At 42.4% G+C, this 14,443-nt stretch overlaps 1 protein-coding gene across 14 annotated transcripts in view; it reads left to right on the top strand.

Moving 5' to 3' along the window:
* Positions 1-13,844, top strand: part of PDGFA (platelet derived growth factor subunit A) — a 35,163-nt gene extending 21,319 nt beyond the window's left edge. For 4 of the 14 annotated variants that reach the window (XR_009488680.1, XR_009488681.1, XM_059862207.1 and 1 more), the window contains one exon: positions 4-3,238. Coding sequence is in view for 6 of the 14 variants with exons in the window: in XM_059862208.1 (XP_059718191.1) it covers positions 4-14 (11 nt within the window). In the remaining 8 variants the exon portion in view is untranslated. Of the gene's footprint in view, positions 1-3; positions 3,239-4,883; positions 5,058-5,411; positions 13,405-13,686 lie in introns of those variants that run through there. The other 10 variants (XR_009488686.1, XM_059862206.1, XR_009488684.1 and 7 more) reach the window with 5 other exon arrangements.
* Positions 13,845-14,443: the final 599 nt, after the last annotated feature.

The raw sequence follows: 14,443 nt of genomic DNA, 5'->3' as shown, positions 1-14,443 counted from the left end.
CAGATGTAAGGTGAAAATAAGCTAGAAAAAAAACTTCTCTCTGGGACATGGATGTACATGGTTTGTTACATTCCTGAACCTACTATGTATGGTGCTTATTGACTGTATACTTTATTTGTTCTCCTGTGTGAAAAAACTGGCTCAAAAGAACACTTAATGAGAACAAAGAGACAATGTACATTTGTTTAATGTGACATCAAAGCAAGTATTGTAGCACTCTGTGAAACAATAGGAAGCTTCCCTGTCCAAAAAAGAAAAAAAAAACGAAAGAAAGAAAAACAGAAAAGAAAAAAAGACAGTTGAATGAATGGAGGATACCAAAAGAACTAAAAAACATGACAAAAATCTAAGTGAATAGTGGATTTCTGTCAGAGCAGTCAACGGTGCTTTACGTCAAGAAATGTGCCTGCGTTCTTGATGAAGATGGATGGACACTGGTGGACTTCAGGCACAAAAAAAGCAGGAATGTATGAAATGATCAAATGCCACGCAAACACTATAGAACAATACATCCTTGCTTGGTGGTGTTTTAAAAGTCTATACAAAAAAACCTTCTGGGGAGCCTTAAGTGGATTTTTTTTTTTACACCATAAAGTGATTATTAAGTTTTCTTTTTACTCTTTGCCTAGCTTTTTATTATCTCTTGGACTACATTTGCCAATAACACATATAAAAGACTGGTATAACAATAAGCAGAACACAAAACGTTATGGTATTTCTCCTAGTGGGATGCAAACTAATGAGATGTATTAAAATAAAAATGATATACCTATGCATAATTTTCTAGACGTTTCTTGGTTTATGTTCCCCAAACTCCCCCGTAATTTAAAGCATTACATAAAAGAAAAAAAATAAAAAGAGAAAAAAAAGAGAGATGTGCGTAAACAAATCATAGGATATCCATGCAAAAATCCTTTTTTTTTTCTTTAAGACTTATGCCAGTTGCCTACTAGTGATATTGTGTTAGCAATTGTCATTCTTATCAGTATACAGATACTTTTATTTCACATGTTGGAGCTGTGTGAAATGTACAAATTCTTGTATCTGCGTTGTATAATGTCATGGTGGCATGGGAACTACCTTGCTGCAAATATTTGAACAAAACCTAAAATTCTTTATTTTTGGTAAAATGTTATGCTTTATGTGTATTCAACAGAAATATGTGTTTTTGTAAAGGTGAAGTTTGTATTTTTATCTAAAAATTAACAGTTTTATATACCTGAGAAAGCCTGCTATGTTTTCTTGAACCAAAAAAAAAAAAAAAAAAAGAAGAAAAAAAGAAAAAAAAAGCATTTTGTGGTCATATTTTTGTAGTAGAATAGCCCAAATAACATCAAAATCTATTTTAACTATAGCAGGGCAGATAAAATACTCTGGCACCAGCTCCTTTATTTTCAAAGTGCCAAAGGATTAAATGTTCAGTTCCCCACAGATTGCAGTGGGAGCCACATGGATAAATCCTTCTGTACTGCTTTGGAAATTTAGGGCTGTGCCAGATATGACATGGCTACTCACTTGGCCAAAATCACTGCCCCACCCCAGTAGTTTGGATTATGTACCCTTTGTTTTATTTGGATTATTACATTGGATATGTAAAATGAACTACTGGATTCTTTTATTTGTGAAACATCTACAAAGAGATGAAAGAGTTTTCTTAGTTTGGAACAACAAAAAAGTTTGTCTCGAAGACAGTGTTTCCACTCAAATAAAAATATCTTCAAATGTGAATGAACTGCAGAACCTTCAAACAACAAAAGAGAGCAAGATTTTTAACCTTTCCATTTCTCTAAATATAGTTCAAACATTCCCCTCCTGTTCCTGTAGCTATGTCCAAATTCAACCAAACAAAGCAATGTTAGCTAACAGGCATTATTGGCTTCAGATGCTAATGCAGAGATAGAGTTAGTCACCGTTCTATTTTGTGATCATTTTCCCAGTGTATTTGTTGAGCACCAAAACTGGAAGTACATTTAACTAAGATTGTCTGTGCTTGTTTTCCACTAAGTGTACTGTTCACGATGTTATGCACATGAATGTATGTGTCTGCGTTTAAAAAAGTGTATAAAATGTAATTTATATATTTATGTTTCAGTGGGATGCCAATAATGTTGCTCCGTTCCTTTTTTTTTTTTTTGTCTAAAAGATATCTAATGAAAGAAAAAAAAAAACCAAACATATATCCATTAAATCATGTAGATGAAAAGCATTTTGTGACCCATTCAGACACTGTGCAGGTATGAAAGGATGTCAAAGTCACTTAAGTGGAATAGTTTGCAAAACAACTCTTGGAAAGAGTCCTGTGGTTGGACTTGCATGAGAAGGTTGTGTTTGGGTTTGTGGGCCAGCTCTTTGGGAGTGACTCCCCTGGGTATCCTGGAGCTCTGATTTGCATCACGAGGGAGTCTGGCCTTGTAGCAAAGTCTTGAAAACAAAGCAAACCGAGAGGTTTTGTTGGTGCCAGCAAATAAACGTGTTATGCCAAATTCAGCACACCAGGAGAGAGTGAAGACTGAATGGGGACTTTTCCAATAGCCATTTGTTTGAGACTTGTAGTCTTGAGTTAATTTTGTTACGAGGAATGAAACGCACGAGTCTTTGTTGTCAAGCACAGTGTTCATACAGTATGCGGCAGAAAACACAAAAATCTCAGGGCTATGTTCTCAGCTACTATAAATTGGCAAATGTTTCTGACTTCAGATGGCCCCAAGCTAATTTACATCAGATGAGGATGCAGTCCATGGCTGTTAACTTGTGAGGAGTAGTGTCAGGACATGAGCATCACTTCCTGTAGTCCAGCTGAGCTCTCACCCGCCAGCCTTGGGACCGTGGCGGGTTGTGGGATTAGTCCTCCTTCAAAGTGGCAGATACAACCAGAAGGAGCAGTGACACTAAAGGTTGTGACATGGGAGTCGTTAATTCAAAGTTAAGTTGGACATTTCAAGGGCCATATCCTCAGCTGGTGTAAATCGCCATGGCTCTGTTGCCTGTGATGGAGCTGTACCAGCTTACACCACTTGAGGGGCTGGTCCCTCATTCTTGCTCATCCCTTCCACTCCTCGGTCCCGCAGGGATCTCAGATTGTTGTGTATGGTTAATGTAATCCTGTGTTCTCTAATACTTAAGCACAATAAGTGAATATAAGAATGAGTGTCAGACTTAACTTTGAATGTCCAAGCTCTGAAATGGTTTGTTTCACCATTGTGGCTGTAAATTAAACAGTTCTCTGTGCATTCGTGAATGCCGTGTCATATCTTCTTCTGCTGTCTGCTGGAGGTGGACTCCCTCTGGACTTCTAATGTGCTGCATTTGGAGTGTTACAGGGAAAGGTGTGAGCAGTTGGAGCCACAAGATATCTGATGCACAGCTCTGTTATTTGTGGGGTGGGGGGTGAGTAGAGGGCTTAATGGAGCCGAGGGTGGCCGTTGTCAAAAATTGCACTTCCATGCAATGCTTAACACCTTGTTGGTTTTGTCCTTCCCCATTGTAGGCAGCAGTTTGGGGATGAAATGTTTTTCTGTTTTACGTTCCGCACTCATTTCCTCTGTCCAGGGATCCAGAACTTCTTGGTCTGATGATGTCTTTTTCTGAGGTCTTGTCTGATCAGAAAGAACATACAGAGGGGATTGCCCAAACCCAATCTCAGCATTACAATATGGTGCATGGTCACTAATTCTTTAGTCAGTTCATTACATTGAATTCAGTGCTTTGTCTTTCTAGACCTGTCCTTCAGTTGATTTTGTTGAGTAACACCAGGGATTGTGTGCCAGTTTGCTTTCCTTTTCTCCTGTCCTCTGTCCTGCCTGGCATGTGCTTTGTTAAGCAGACTGCAGCAAGTTGCTGCTCTCCGAGGTTCCCAGGTAGCTCCAGCACTTTGGGTTTAGGCTTTTTACTCCTTTAAACAGCATCCTCCATCCAAAGGGCTTCAACATTCCACTTGCCTGTCCTCCTTAGGTCCATATTGCCTTTCTGGGGGCTGTTTTCCAGCTATTCTTTGCCTGACTTTTCCATCCCTCTTGTTTCTGTCTCTCAGAAATGATTTTCCCTTCCTAAGATGTGTCTCATATCTGTTTTCTCTCCTCCTGCCTGACAGAACAGCCTTTGATCTGGTGGTCTCCAAATCAGTTGGTTTATCTAGGCATGTGCCCTGAGATCCTCTCTCCCAGACCCACAGGCCCATAACTGACCCCTGACATGAAAGGCAAATGCTTTAGAGAAAAAGATTCATCTTTGCATTTGGAAAAATACTGTTGAAGGCTCTTCGCTAAAGCGCTGTCCAATTCCAGCAGCAGTGTGATGCTGCAATAGTGGCATTGAAGCTGTTCCAGGCATCTGACAGTTTAATTAGGATCAGTGGCCCCGTTTATGTTTTAATTTGAATGTTTCAGATTTTATTTTGAAGTTTCAAAACTACCTCAGATTTGCATGCTCATATTTTACTATAATTGAAGGAAATCGTGTTTGTAGGCCCCTCTCATGGCTTTGAAAATGTTCTGGGTAGTTATCTGACCCTCACTTGGGCTGGAAATCATGGTTGCTCTAAGACAGACACCCCGTAGAGGTTTGCAATGAAGAAATTTCCTTGGTGTTTCTAATACACAGTTTGTACTGCTGGCAGATCTCAGAGTCAGGTCAACTCATACGAATCCCATTTAAATTTCCTTTAATTCCAGGTACAAAGCCTATTCCTCAAAAATCAGCCTATGTTTTGTGTCTATTACTCAATTTAATTATTGTCTGTGCTCCCACATTTTATTAGCAAGGCATTATTCCATGTCTGAGCTTTTCTGTGCTGCTCTTTGCTGTAGCATCTCTGTGGCACAGCCTTGAGCTGGTTTGTATCCCTATGTCCTCTGAAATAAAGAACTATTGTTATCCCATTTTAGGCGAGACCGAGGCATGGAGAAAAGCCTGTGCAAGGTCATACAGCAAGGCTGTGGCAGAACCAGGGAGAGGACTCAGATCTGAGTGCTCATCCAGTGCCCTAAATCACACGACCATCTTCCCTTTCCAAGAATGAATCCTTGCACCCTTAGAGCTAAATACTGAAAAGATTGAGGGTAAGTCATTTTGCCTAATTACTGTGCATTGGATACATGATCAAAAGCCACTGCCATATTGTCAGAGAATGTAGTGATTGATGAAAATCCATCTTTCTGCCCATGCAATTATGGAGCCTTTTATCCTATCATGAGCCAGTCATTTCCTGCTTCTCTTAGGAGTCAGCCTTTCATGACTTACGGTCAAAATTATGCACATAGAACAAGACTTAGATTTTATGGGAATTTACAAAAATTCAGTAGACAATTTTCATTCTCCTTCAGTTCAGTGTCATTCCTTCCTTTTATGGTGTGGGTAACTTTTCCATGGGGAGCTGTTTTTATCATGGGCTCAATCTGAATTTTTTTTCCCAGGCCCTGACATGGAAAAACACTTTAAGAGATGCCTGTGTTTGCTCATCTTCAAACTGGTGCCTGAGCATGCTCCTAGGTTTGGACAAACATCCCATTGACCTCAGGCAAATGGAGCAGAGTTGATGCTTTATTTTTTAATTAGTGTGTGCCTTCCTGACACAGGATCCCAGTTGTAGGCTGGGGGTCTTTATGCTCTCAGAGTGTTGAAGTATTTTGTAAGCAACCCCAAAGATGAAGTAACAAAACTTGTATATACAACTAGGAAAACAGCTGGGAGTGTGCCACTCCTGCTCCCATGGAGGTTGCCATTTTGAATTATATATTTGTTATTTTTGGGGAAAATATTTTCTTGGCATTTGTAGATTCAGGACTGCGGTCTCTAATGCCAGTGAGCCCATTTCAGATGATCTGTTTGGGTACCTCAGGATATAGTTTGAAAACTCACAGTTGTGCTTATAACAGATAAATTTGAGATGGGAGAAATTATCGAGAGCAAATTTCATGTGAAATGTGGCAACTTTTGGTTTAAAAAAAAAAAAAGAAGAATTAGAAAGGTAGAATAAACAAGACGAAAGGCTTGATCGCTCTTTTTTCAGTTGTGGCATGCCACCTGTCCCTTTAGTCATTCTGATTACTTGCTGTATCAGGCTAAAGTATGTGCTGAAGTCGCTCAGAATCACTACAACATGTGAAAAGTTAGGACTGGTTCTTGCTGAACTGCTGCCTATTACCATGGCATATGACTGTGAGGTGGGGCCCACAATCACAGTTGTAAATCAAAGAACAAGTCATAGGTTAGGTTCTGTTTTCCTTAGATATTGTCTCTAAGTTTGTTTTCTCTATGCTGGTCTCGAGTGACGTTTGGTGAGCTTTCCAATTAGGTGGAAAGGCATGAGTACCTCTTTCCCAGCCTGAAGGTAAGACAGTGCTAACTCTTAGTCTAGCTCATAATCAATGGATGAAATTCTGGGAGCATCCTGGTGATAGAATTTCTGTCACTTGCAGATTTCATGTCACATTTTTCCAGGGTTACTTCTTCCCATAGAGAGGAATCAAATCATTTATATGTTTGACTTACTAGCAGGCCACTAAATCTGACGTGGTTTGAGTTTTGAGCAGCTCAAGAATTTCTGTTTGGACTTATCCTTGTGTATGCCAGATGTCTCCCAAATTCTTAGATAAAATACACAAAAAAGGCACACTTGAGTGCTTCATCAGAAAAGAAGTTTACATGTGAGGGCTGGAGTAGTCCCTGAAACCAGTAAATAAGGAGCCAAGTTTGTGACAAGTGTTACACACATCTTCAGATCAGACCTGGTGGTTTGGCCTCTATGTACTATCCTTGGTCTTGCATAATGAAGGCAACTGGATTTACTGTCCAGCTTTGAATTCAGAGTAGCTGTTAAATCAGGTGTGCAAAAAGCAGAAGCACACAGAGATGCAGCTGAGCCTATAGTGCTTGAAATCCCCAGGGATTTTGAAAACATCTTCATTCTTGAAAGCAATCACAAATACGTAGGAGAAAAGCATTTTAAACACTTCTGAAAATCCCACCCTGGTTTATTTGGCAGGTGAAAAAAGGATCCAGAAGAGATACTCCTTATAAGGATCATTCAGTGACAAAGTATATGTTCGTAGAGAAGGCTCATGCTTAAATCTTTCAGCAGTTAATTATCATCTTTACAGACCATAATACTGGAATACTTCACTTATCAATGCATCAGGGCTTGGATGAACTTTGAGACGCATGAAAACAAGACACTCCTTAGGCCTGTGGTAGCTGTGTGTTCTGGTAACTGATCAACCAATTACATAATTGGTCAGGTCTCTGCCTTGCAGGAGCAGATACAACTCCATTGACTTCTCTGGAGGTGACAGTTACCTGAGAACTGACCCGAAACTCTTGCCACGAAGCAGATAAAGGCTTCATATTTTGCTGTTTAGTGTTGTTGTAAAAATAGACTCATTTCCTGGAGCAGTTAGAACAAGAAAATAGGGAAAAGCAATTTCCCACAGATACTCTTCCACGCTGGAATTCACCGAGGACCCCGGATGCGAACATGTGCTGATAGAAAACATAAAACAACAGCTTTGTTTAGGGAAGCCTCTGACCTGTCAAAAATGCAGAGCATTTCTTACCAGACTTTTCCTTGGCAATTAGTGGGTAGAATTACTCATAGAAATTGTTTTGTTTGCTCACAAGGGGAGAAGTAAGACATAAATTCAAGATAGCCCCTCTGACCACAAGAAAGACTCTGTTCACAGAGGGCCTATGGGTGAAGTGCTGTGTGGCCTCAGCTCCCTTTGGGGATGAACTCAAACTTTCAGACCTCAGTGAAGTATGAAGGACCCCTCCATACTTGCTAGATATCCCTTGCTGGATTTTTTTCAGCTGTCTAAGGGATTTGGGCATCCACTTTTAATTCATTTTTATGTAACTTTAGAGAAACCTTTGTTGGCTTCAGAACATCTCTGTCTTTGTTCTGAAGAGAGACTAATTTTGACCTAACAATATCACTCTGACTTCTGCCTTCCATCTCTAGGCAGCAGCACTCAAACCTTGGGTTTCAGACACTTCAGATGGGGAGCCCCCTTCACTCCAGCCATGCTTCACCTTTCCTTGGCACTTTGGCTCTACATGCATTTTCTGCATGGAGGAGGTGCTGGTTTAACCTGAAGACCAAGGAAGTTTCAAAAGGCCAGATTTCACCTCTGGGCCCTGCTCAGCTGCTGGTGGAGTCTTTGTGGGGCCAGAGGAGGAGGCAGAGAGGGAGGAGAGATGCTCCAGCACTTCCAGCGTGGGTGAGGGCTGAGGGCTCTGTGCTCACACACTTGGAAGTGAGGACAATTCTTGGCCCAAACTCCCCCACTGTAAAGCATTCTGCTCAGAGGTCTCCTTGGAGCCAGGAAGCTACTCAGAAACCTGCCCAAGATCTGAATGCCCCTTGACTGCAGGGGGTTTCCACAGCAAAAGTGACAGAAGCAATTTATCCCACATAGAGTGGTTTCTCCAACAGGCCGCGTAGGAGTCGGACAGGTTGATGCTTAGCTGGTGTACTTCACTGATTGCCCCAAATTCTGCTTTTAAATCAAAGTTTAACTGTTCTGGGACATGTTTATTGTAGAGGTGCTTCAGAAGAGCTTGCCTAGCTTGTACCCATTTGTTGTGAAGAGCCTCTGGCCCATCCAGAGTGGTCGGCCTACGCCTGCTTAGCTAAAGGGTTTTGGGATCTTGCAGCTGGGGTGAGTGAGAGCAAATGTTTCCCATTAGCTCCCTGCATCCCCTAAGTTGTGATTCATCAAGGGAGACAGTGCAAAGCTGAACTTGGGGCAGGAGAGATGTTTCTTTGAAGTTACTTGTGCTTAAAGTTAGGCCCGATCTGAGTTGGCTTGCTGAGCTGAGGCCCTGAGGAGCCCACCGTGCTGACACAGTGCAGTTTAGTCTTTTCCTCTTAAGCATTGTCCAGAGTGAGGCGAGTTTCAGAACCTTTCAATAAACCATTCCATAGGAAATGGAGTGGAGGGAAAGCTTTAACTATTCAGTGTTTTTCTACCAATAAGCTCAGCTACACTGGAGAGCCCAGAGCTAAGCTTGCCCTCTCTGGGCCTTCCCCTTCCTTAGTTTCTTTGGAATGTTTCTTTTCAAAGGCAAGTGGGAAAAAAAAAAATCTTAAAATGGGATATTAAAAAGGTGGGGAATTAAGCAGATCATATCATCTTGATTCCTTTATCTCACTTAATTAAGGACAAGTTTGCCAATAGTGATCTGGTATTTCCTAAAACAAGCATATATGAAGAACACTTTGAGGAACTTCAAAAGAATTTTCAGGCTAGATCAGGAAAAGATAAAAACAGAAGTGGAAACTTCTAATACACTTTATATTTCAGTACTTACAGGAAGTACATTGTTGCATAGGATACTAATGAATTCTGCAGGAGGAGGTTTCCAAAAGAAAAATGGAATGGCACCTTCTCTATCTTAGAGAAAAGGTCTGAGGGCTTTTGCAATTATGACAGATATGCAGTGGATTTGTATGGTCATATCACCTGAAGAGAGTCTATCTCTGGCAAAAGGCTATTTGGAGTTTCAAGTGTGTACACTATTGAATTTCTGTAGCAACTTCCTGGTCTAGCTGTGAAAAGTGATAAAGGGAATGGTAAAAGGCTATCTTGCTTTCAGTTGCCCTGTTCTACACCCCAGAGGGAAGAAATGCTGCCCTGTGTGCAGCTGGGTGCAGGAAGCTTGGCAGGACACACTGGAGTGGCTAAGGATGAACACATAAAGTTGGTGCTGATGTTCCCAACCAGATAGTGAGGCCAGAAAAGCAAAAATAGCAACACGGATACTTCAGTACACCAGTGACACTTGTCTGGAAAAATAATTACTTGGCAGAGTCTTAATTAACTCAAGTGAAGAAGTTATTCTAAAATCCTGATTTTGGAATCCCAGAGAGTTAATGCTTTCAGAAAAGATGTGATAAAGGGTTGCTTCACATTTGTAAAGAAATCCTAGGTAACAGGCAACAGTTTTGTACTGTTTGAAGAGTTCTCTGCTGTCAGCAGAGTCCTCTGTGGTCCCTTGAGAGTGGAGGGTTTGTGCCCCAGGCTCAGCTCAAGTGTTCAAGTCCAGGTATGAACATATTTTAGGCAGCAAGGCATTTCCATCAGGACTGAAGCACATGGACATTTTTTTCTTGTGTACAGGCGAGATATTTAAATAGGGGGTGAGTTGCTCTTTGTCTCTTCAGGGCCCCAGATCCTTCTAAGCCTGTGGATGCTGGAAGGCTCTCTGACTGAAAATCCAGAGGCCTTTGCCCTTGTGAAAGTTTCTACTTTTGCTTGGAAGTGAGATTTGGACTCCTGAATTACAAAGATGCTTTTGCAATTGTTATATCTGTCTTTCTGCTTCTTTATAAATCAACCTGCTTGGTCTGAACTGAATGTTTAAATAATAAACAGCTAAAAGACTCTCTGATGGCTTCTTTCTGAGTGTTTCCCTTAGGGAGCCCTTGGGATCACATGGCATCTGCCCTGACCTTAAGAACCTGCTTTCTGGAGGCTTTTTTCAATGCTAACAAACCTCACATTTTAACTAGCTGTTAAATAAGCCAGTCAGTGGTAACTATTCAGGACAGGGATTAGGAGAGTATTCTTGCTGGCATACAAGATGGCTCTGTCCATGTGCTGGCCAGGGATGAAGGGCTGGAAGACTGTGTGGTGGAAGAGACTATTAATGTGATTTTCCACAACTTTCCTTGCAGCTGCATTTTTGAGAGGAGAGAGAGAGAGATGGCTAGGCTTGCAGTAACATGTTGTGCCGTCATAAATGCTACAGCCACCATCTGTTTCCAGCCCACGACTTGAAAGAAAACTGAGCAGTAATCTCATAATTCACATGAGTGTTTTACACTTGTGAACCCTTCCCAACCTTTGTCTAATAATGAGGGGAGTGCATGGTGCTAAGTTTTGTATTTTTCCTGTACGTATTAGTGTTTATTTGTATGTCTTCTCCTGTTTTGTTGTTTTGTGGGTTTAAAAAAAAAAAAATCACTGGGAGGAAAACCAGACTAGTTCCACGGTCAAAAGAAACATAATAAAGGCAAAATCCCAATTCCATTGATCTTGCTGGCAAAATTCTCCAGGAGGAGGTGCATTTAACATTCCTCAGAGTGTCTGTCTTAGTTACTTGCTGATGAAAAGAAAGAGAGACATTAGAAAGGGAAGAGCCAGATTGCTGAACTGCCCTTTCCCTGCAGAAGCAGAACTGCTACAAGAGCTGGACATGTGCATTTTAAACTGAACCATCAGGCAGGATGGTGATGGTAGGTTGGATTTTAATGAAAACAGATTCTTCTGCTAATCTTTGCTTGGGGCTGGCCCTGGGCAGGATTAAGGATCCCACCTGCTGTGCCAAAGACTGCGCTCAGGTTGGGGCTGCTGGTGGGTGGGAAGAACACAAACATCTGAGAGTGGCTCTGCTGAGCGATCCCAGTCTGTCCTGGTGCAGTGCCCTCAGGGAAGCCAAAGAGTTGAGATCATTTAGTTGATGGAAATACTGCTCCCCTCCAGCCTGCAAAGCACGGCTGAGCATCATTAAGGATTTCTTTCTGGCTGCTCTTCGAAACCAAGGGCTGCTCTGTCTCCGGGCCTCCTCTCACCTTTGGACCCAATTTGCACACCTCCTCCTACCACAGCAGAATGAACTCCTGCTCTCCTCTGGCCTTAGGAACAATGGCTTTCATCATCTCTACCAGACTGCAGAGCAGTTCAAGAATGAAAGGGCTTCTCATTTCATATATCCCACTGCTGCTAGAGCTATAAATCATCGATGGACTGAATTTATAGCCAACTGCTACTGCAAGCAAGTGAAATTTATTTTGTGTTGTCATATGTATGGTCAAACTGTCCAAGAAGTTGCCAAACAAAGAACTGAGCTGCTGCTGCTGAGCAACCCATTCAATCTATTCTCATTTTATTTAAAAATAATAAATAACTGTCAATCAAAAAACTTATTTTGACATATGCTACCTGCTGGGTGATCTGCAGTATCTCCAGGATGTCTGTAGGTGGAAGATAGCTGCTAGCTGTTGCCAGGTCCAGCAGATATGACATGAAGTTCCACCAAGAAAAGATTTATGGGCTCAATAGGGTTGGGGACAGGTTAAGGGCCACCTCCTTTTTTAGCATTAAAAATTAAAAATTTTGCTCCTCTGAGAGTGTTTGGTCAGGTAGCCCAGGGGTCACAGTGACTTCTGCTTGAATCAGTGACAAATCCCCATTGATCTGTACAGAGCAGTGGCCCTTCTTCTGTCTCCCAGTTTGCTGACAGGAGGATTGCTGGTGGGTCTCTGGGGTCTGTAAAGCTGGCCTGTGCCTATTTTGGTGCCTTGTGATGGCGACGAGCTAAAAATGAGAGAGTAGAAACTCTTCAAGCTGCTGGGGTCTGAATCACATATTTCTGTATGATTTACTTAGAGAGCCAAAAAGCCTGGGAGGTTATTTTTGTGTTTTACCCGGGCTCATTAATTAGCTGGGGGTGTTGGGAGCTGTCATATTGAGCAGCCTTTCCCTGCTCACTCCTGTTGTCCTGCTGGATTCAATCCCTGCAGCCTCCCACCCCACTGTCTGTAGTTTATGGCCACATCTGGAGTGTCTCCCTGCACACGTGCTGGCAGGAGCCTCCTCCCTGCTGGCACACACGTCATGGCTTTTGGGGTCTGTGGAGTTACAGTCACCCTTCCCAACACTTGTTTTTCCATGAGAGGGAAAGAGAGAAGGGGTACGGGAAGGGCAGTGGCAGGGAAGGCCTCTGACACGAAATTCCCAGGAACAGGATTTGCACATTTTATGACCGTTCAGATGGAAATGCAATGGAGCTGAATTATTCCTCCTTAATCCTGCTTTCTCACTTTCCTCCCAGCAGCCTCTTCCCCTGCAGTTTAGGTAATACAGAAGCTTATAAACAAATCCCACCGCGTGAAAAATAGCAAAGGGGGGGAAAAAGGGGACCTGGGTTAGGGCTGTGATGGATAGACAGGTGGAAGGCAGGCACCAGAAGGGAGGATGAATGGTAAAAGCCTTTGATGGAAACACTAAAGAGCTATTGAAAATCCAAGGGGTGGGGGGAGGGAGGAGAAAGAATAGCAGGAGGAGGGAAAGCAAGGGAGTCGTGCCCCCGTCCCCCCGCCCTCTTTCTCAGGATGTTGAAAGTATTTGTCCTTCGTTACAAAATGATTGAACTGCCGCCAGGCCAGGCCACCCTTCCAGCCATTGCACTGGGAAACTGGCACTTCTGAAAGCCTCGTTGCCTCTCAAATTTTATAGCTTTCCCTTTTTGTGGGAGTTCTTGTGTTGTGCTATTTGCAGGATTGTTTTCAGATTTGCTGCGTATCAAAGAAACTATGTTTTGTTTTTGTTGCTCTGACAAACACAGAATCCAGGTAATGAAAAGAAAAATTAAAAAAAAAAATAAAGGCACATTTTTATCAGAAAACACAGCTGTCTGCCTTTTATTGAGTCAGAATTTCATGCATTTGGTATTCATGGTATGAATTTGGTTTACTTCTAGTGCTTTTTGAAGGAGAAATTTCATCCTAGAAATAAAGCTTCTGCTTTACTAATGTCTCTGTGCACAAAAGTGGTTCTGTGCAAAAGTGGAAGCCTGTTCTTCAGAGTCAGAGTAGTGAGGATGACCCTGTTGTATCATAATTAAAATGGATTTTGCATCACGCACATGTAGACAGCAGTGGGAAAAAATAATCTTTCCCCTTTTCAGAATGGTTCCTGAAGCTCTGCAATGTCTTTGACCTGCAGGATCTACAGATGGAAAGAGCTTTTGAAGATCTGAGTACGAGACTGTCCCTGCTGCCAGAGGCTGTATTTGTACCATGTATTTATATGAGTATGTATTTTTATAAGCCTGATCCTCGGAAAGGACTGGAGCCGTGTGTGTTCTTAATTAGATTTGGAGGTCTGTAGATGCAGCATCCACCCAGATTCTTGTTAACCAGGGGAGGACCCAGGGCTGTGAGGTCTACCCAGTGCCACTCACATGTCAGAGAGGTCAAGGAGCTGGTGGTGCCCTGGCCAGGGGGTGACCAGGGCTGGTGCCTGCTCTGTGTGTGGGGTGAGTGCTTGTCCTGCTGTCCCATCGTCTGCATCACCCTCACTGCAGCCCCAAGGGCACTTCTCTGAGTACACAGGGCAGACAGGCAGCTGTCTGTAGCCTCCAGGATTAGATCCTGGGATTAGGTCTCTGATGGACCATGCCATATAATTAAAATAGTCCTGGAGGAGCAGAGAGGCAATGTGCCACCCATACACAGCTGAGTACCAGGGGGCTGTGCTTGCTCACAGACCCACTCCAGCTGAAAGCAAATCTCTCCACCAACATTAATTTACAGCAGCAATTTCCACCTAAACATCTCCAGTGCCTGGATATATTCATGAGTTTGCAGTGCCCTGAGAGGTAGCACTGCCTTTGCCCCCAATTCCAAAAGAGCAGAAAGGGTAAGTGGTTGGCTCAAGGTTAG

The sequence above is a fragment of the Haemorhous mexicanus genome, chromosome 17, assembly GCF_027477595.1.
Source record: "Haemorhous mexicanus isolate bHaeMex1 chromosome 17, bHaeMex1.pri, whole genome shotgun sequence".
Classification (NCBI taxonomy): Eukaryota; Metazoa; Chordata; class Aves; order Passeriformes; family Fringillidae; genus Haemorhous; species Haemorhous mexicanus.
The sequence above is the reverse complement of the archived record's forward strand: the minus strand, read 5'-3'. Positions and strand labels throughout refer to the sequence as shown.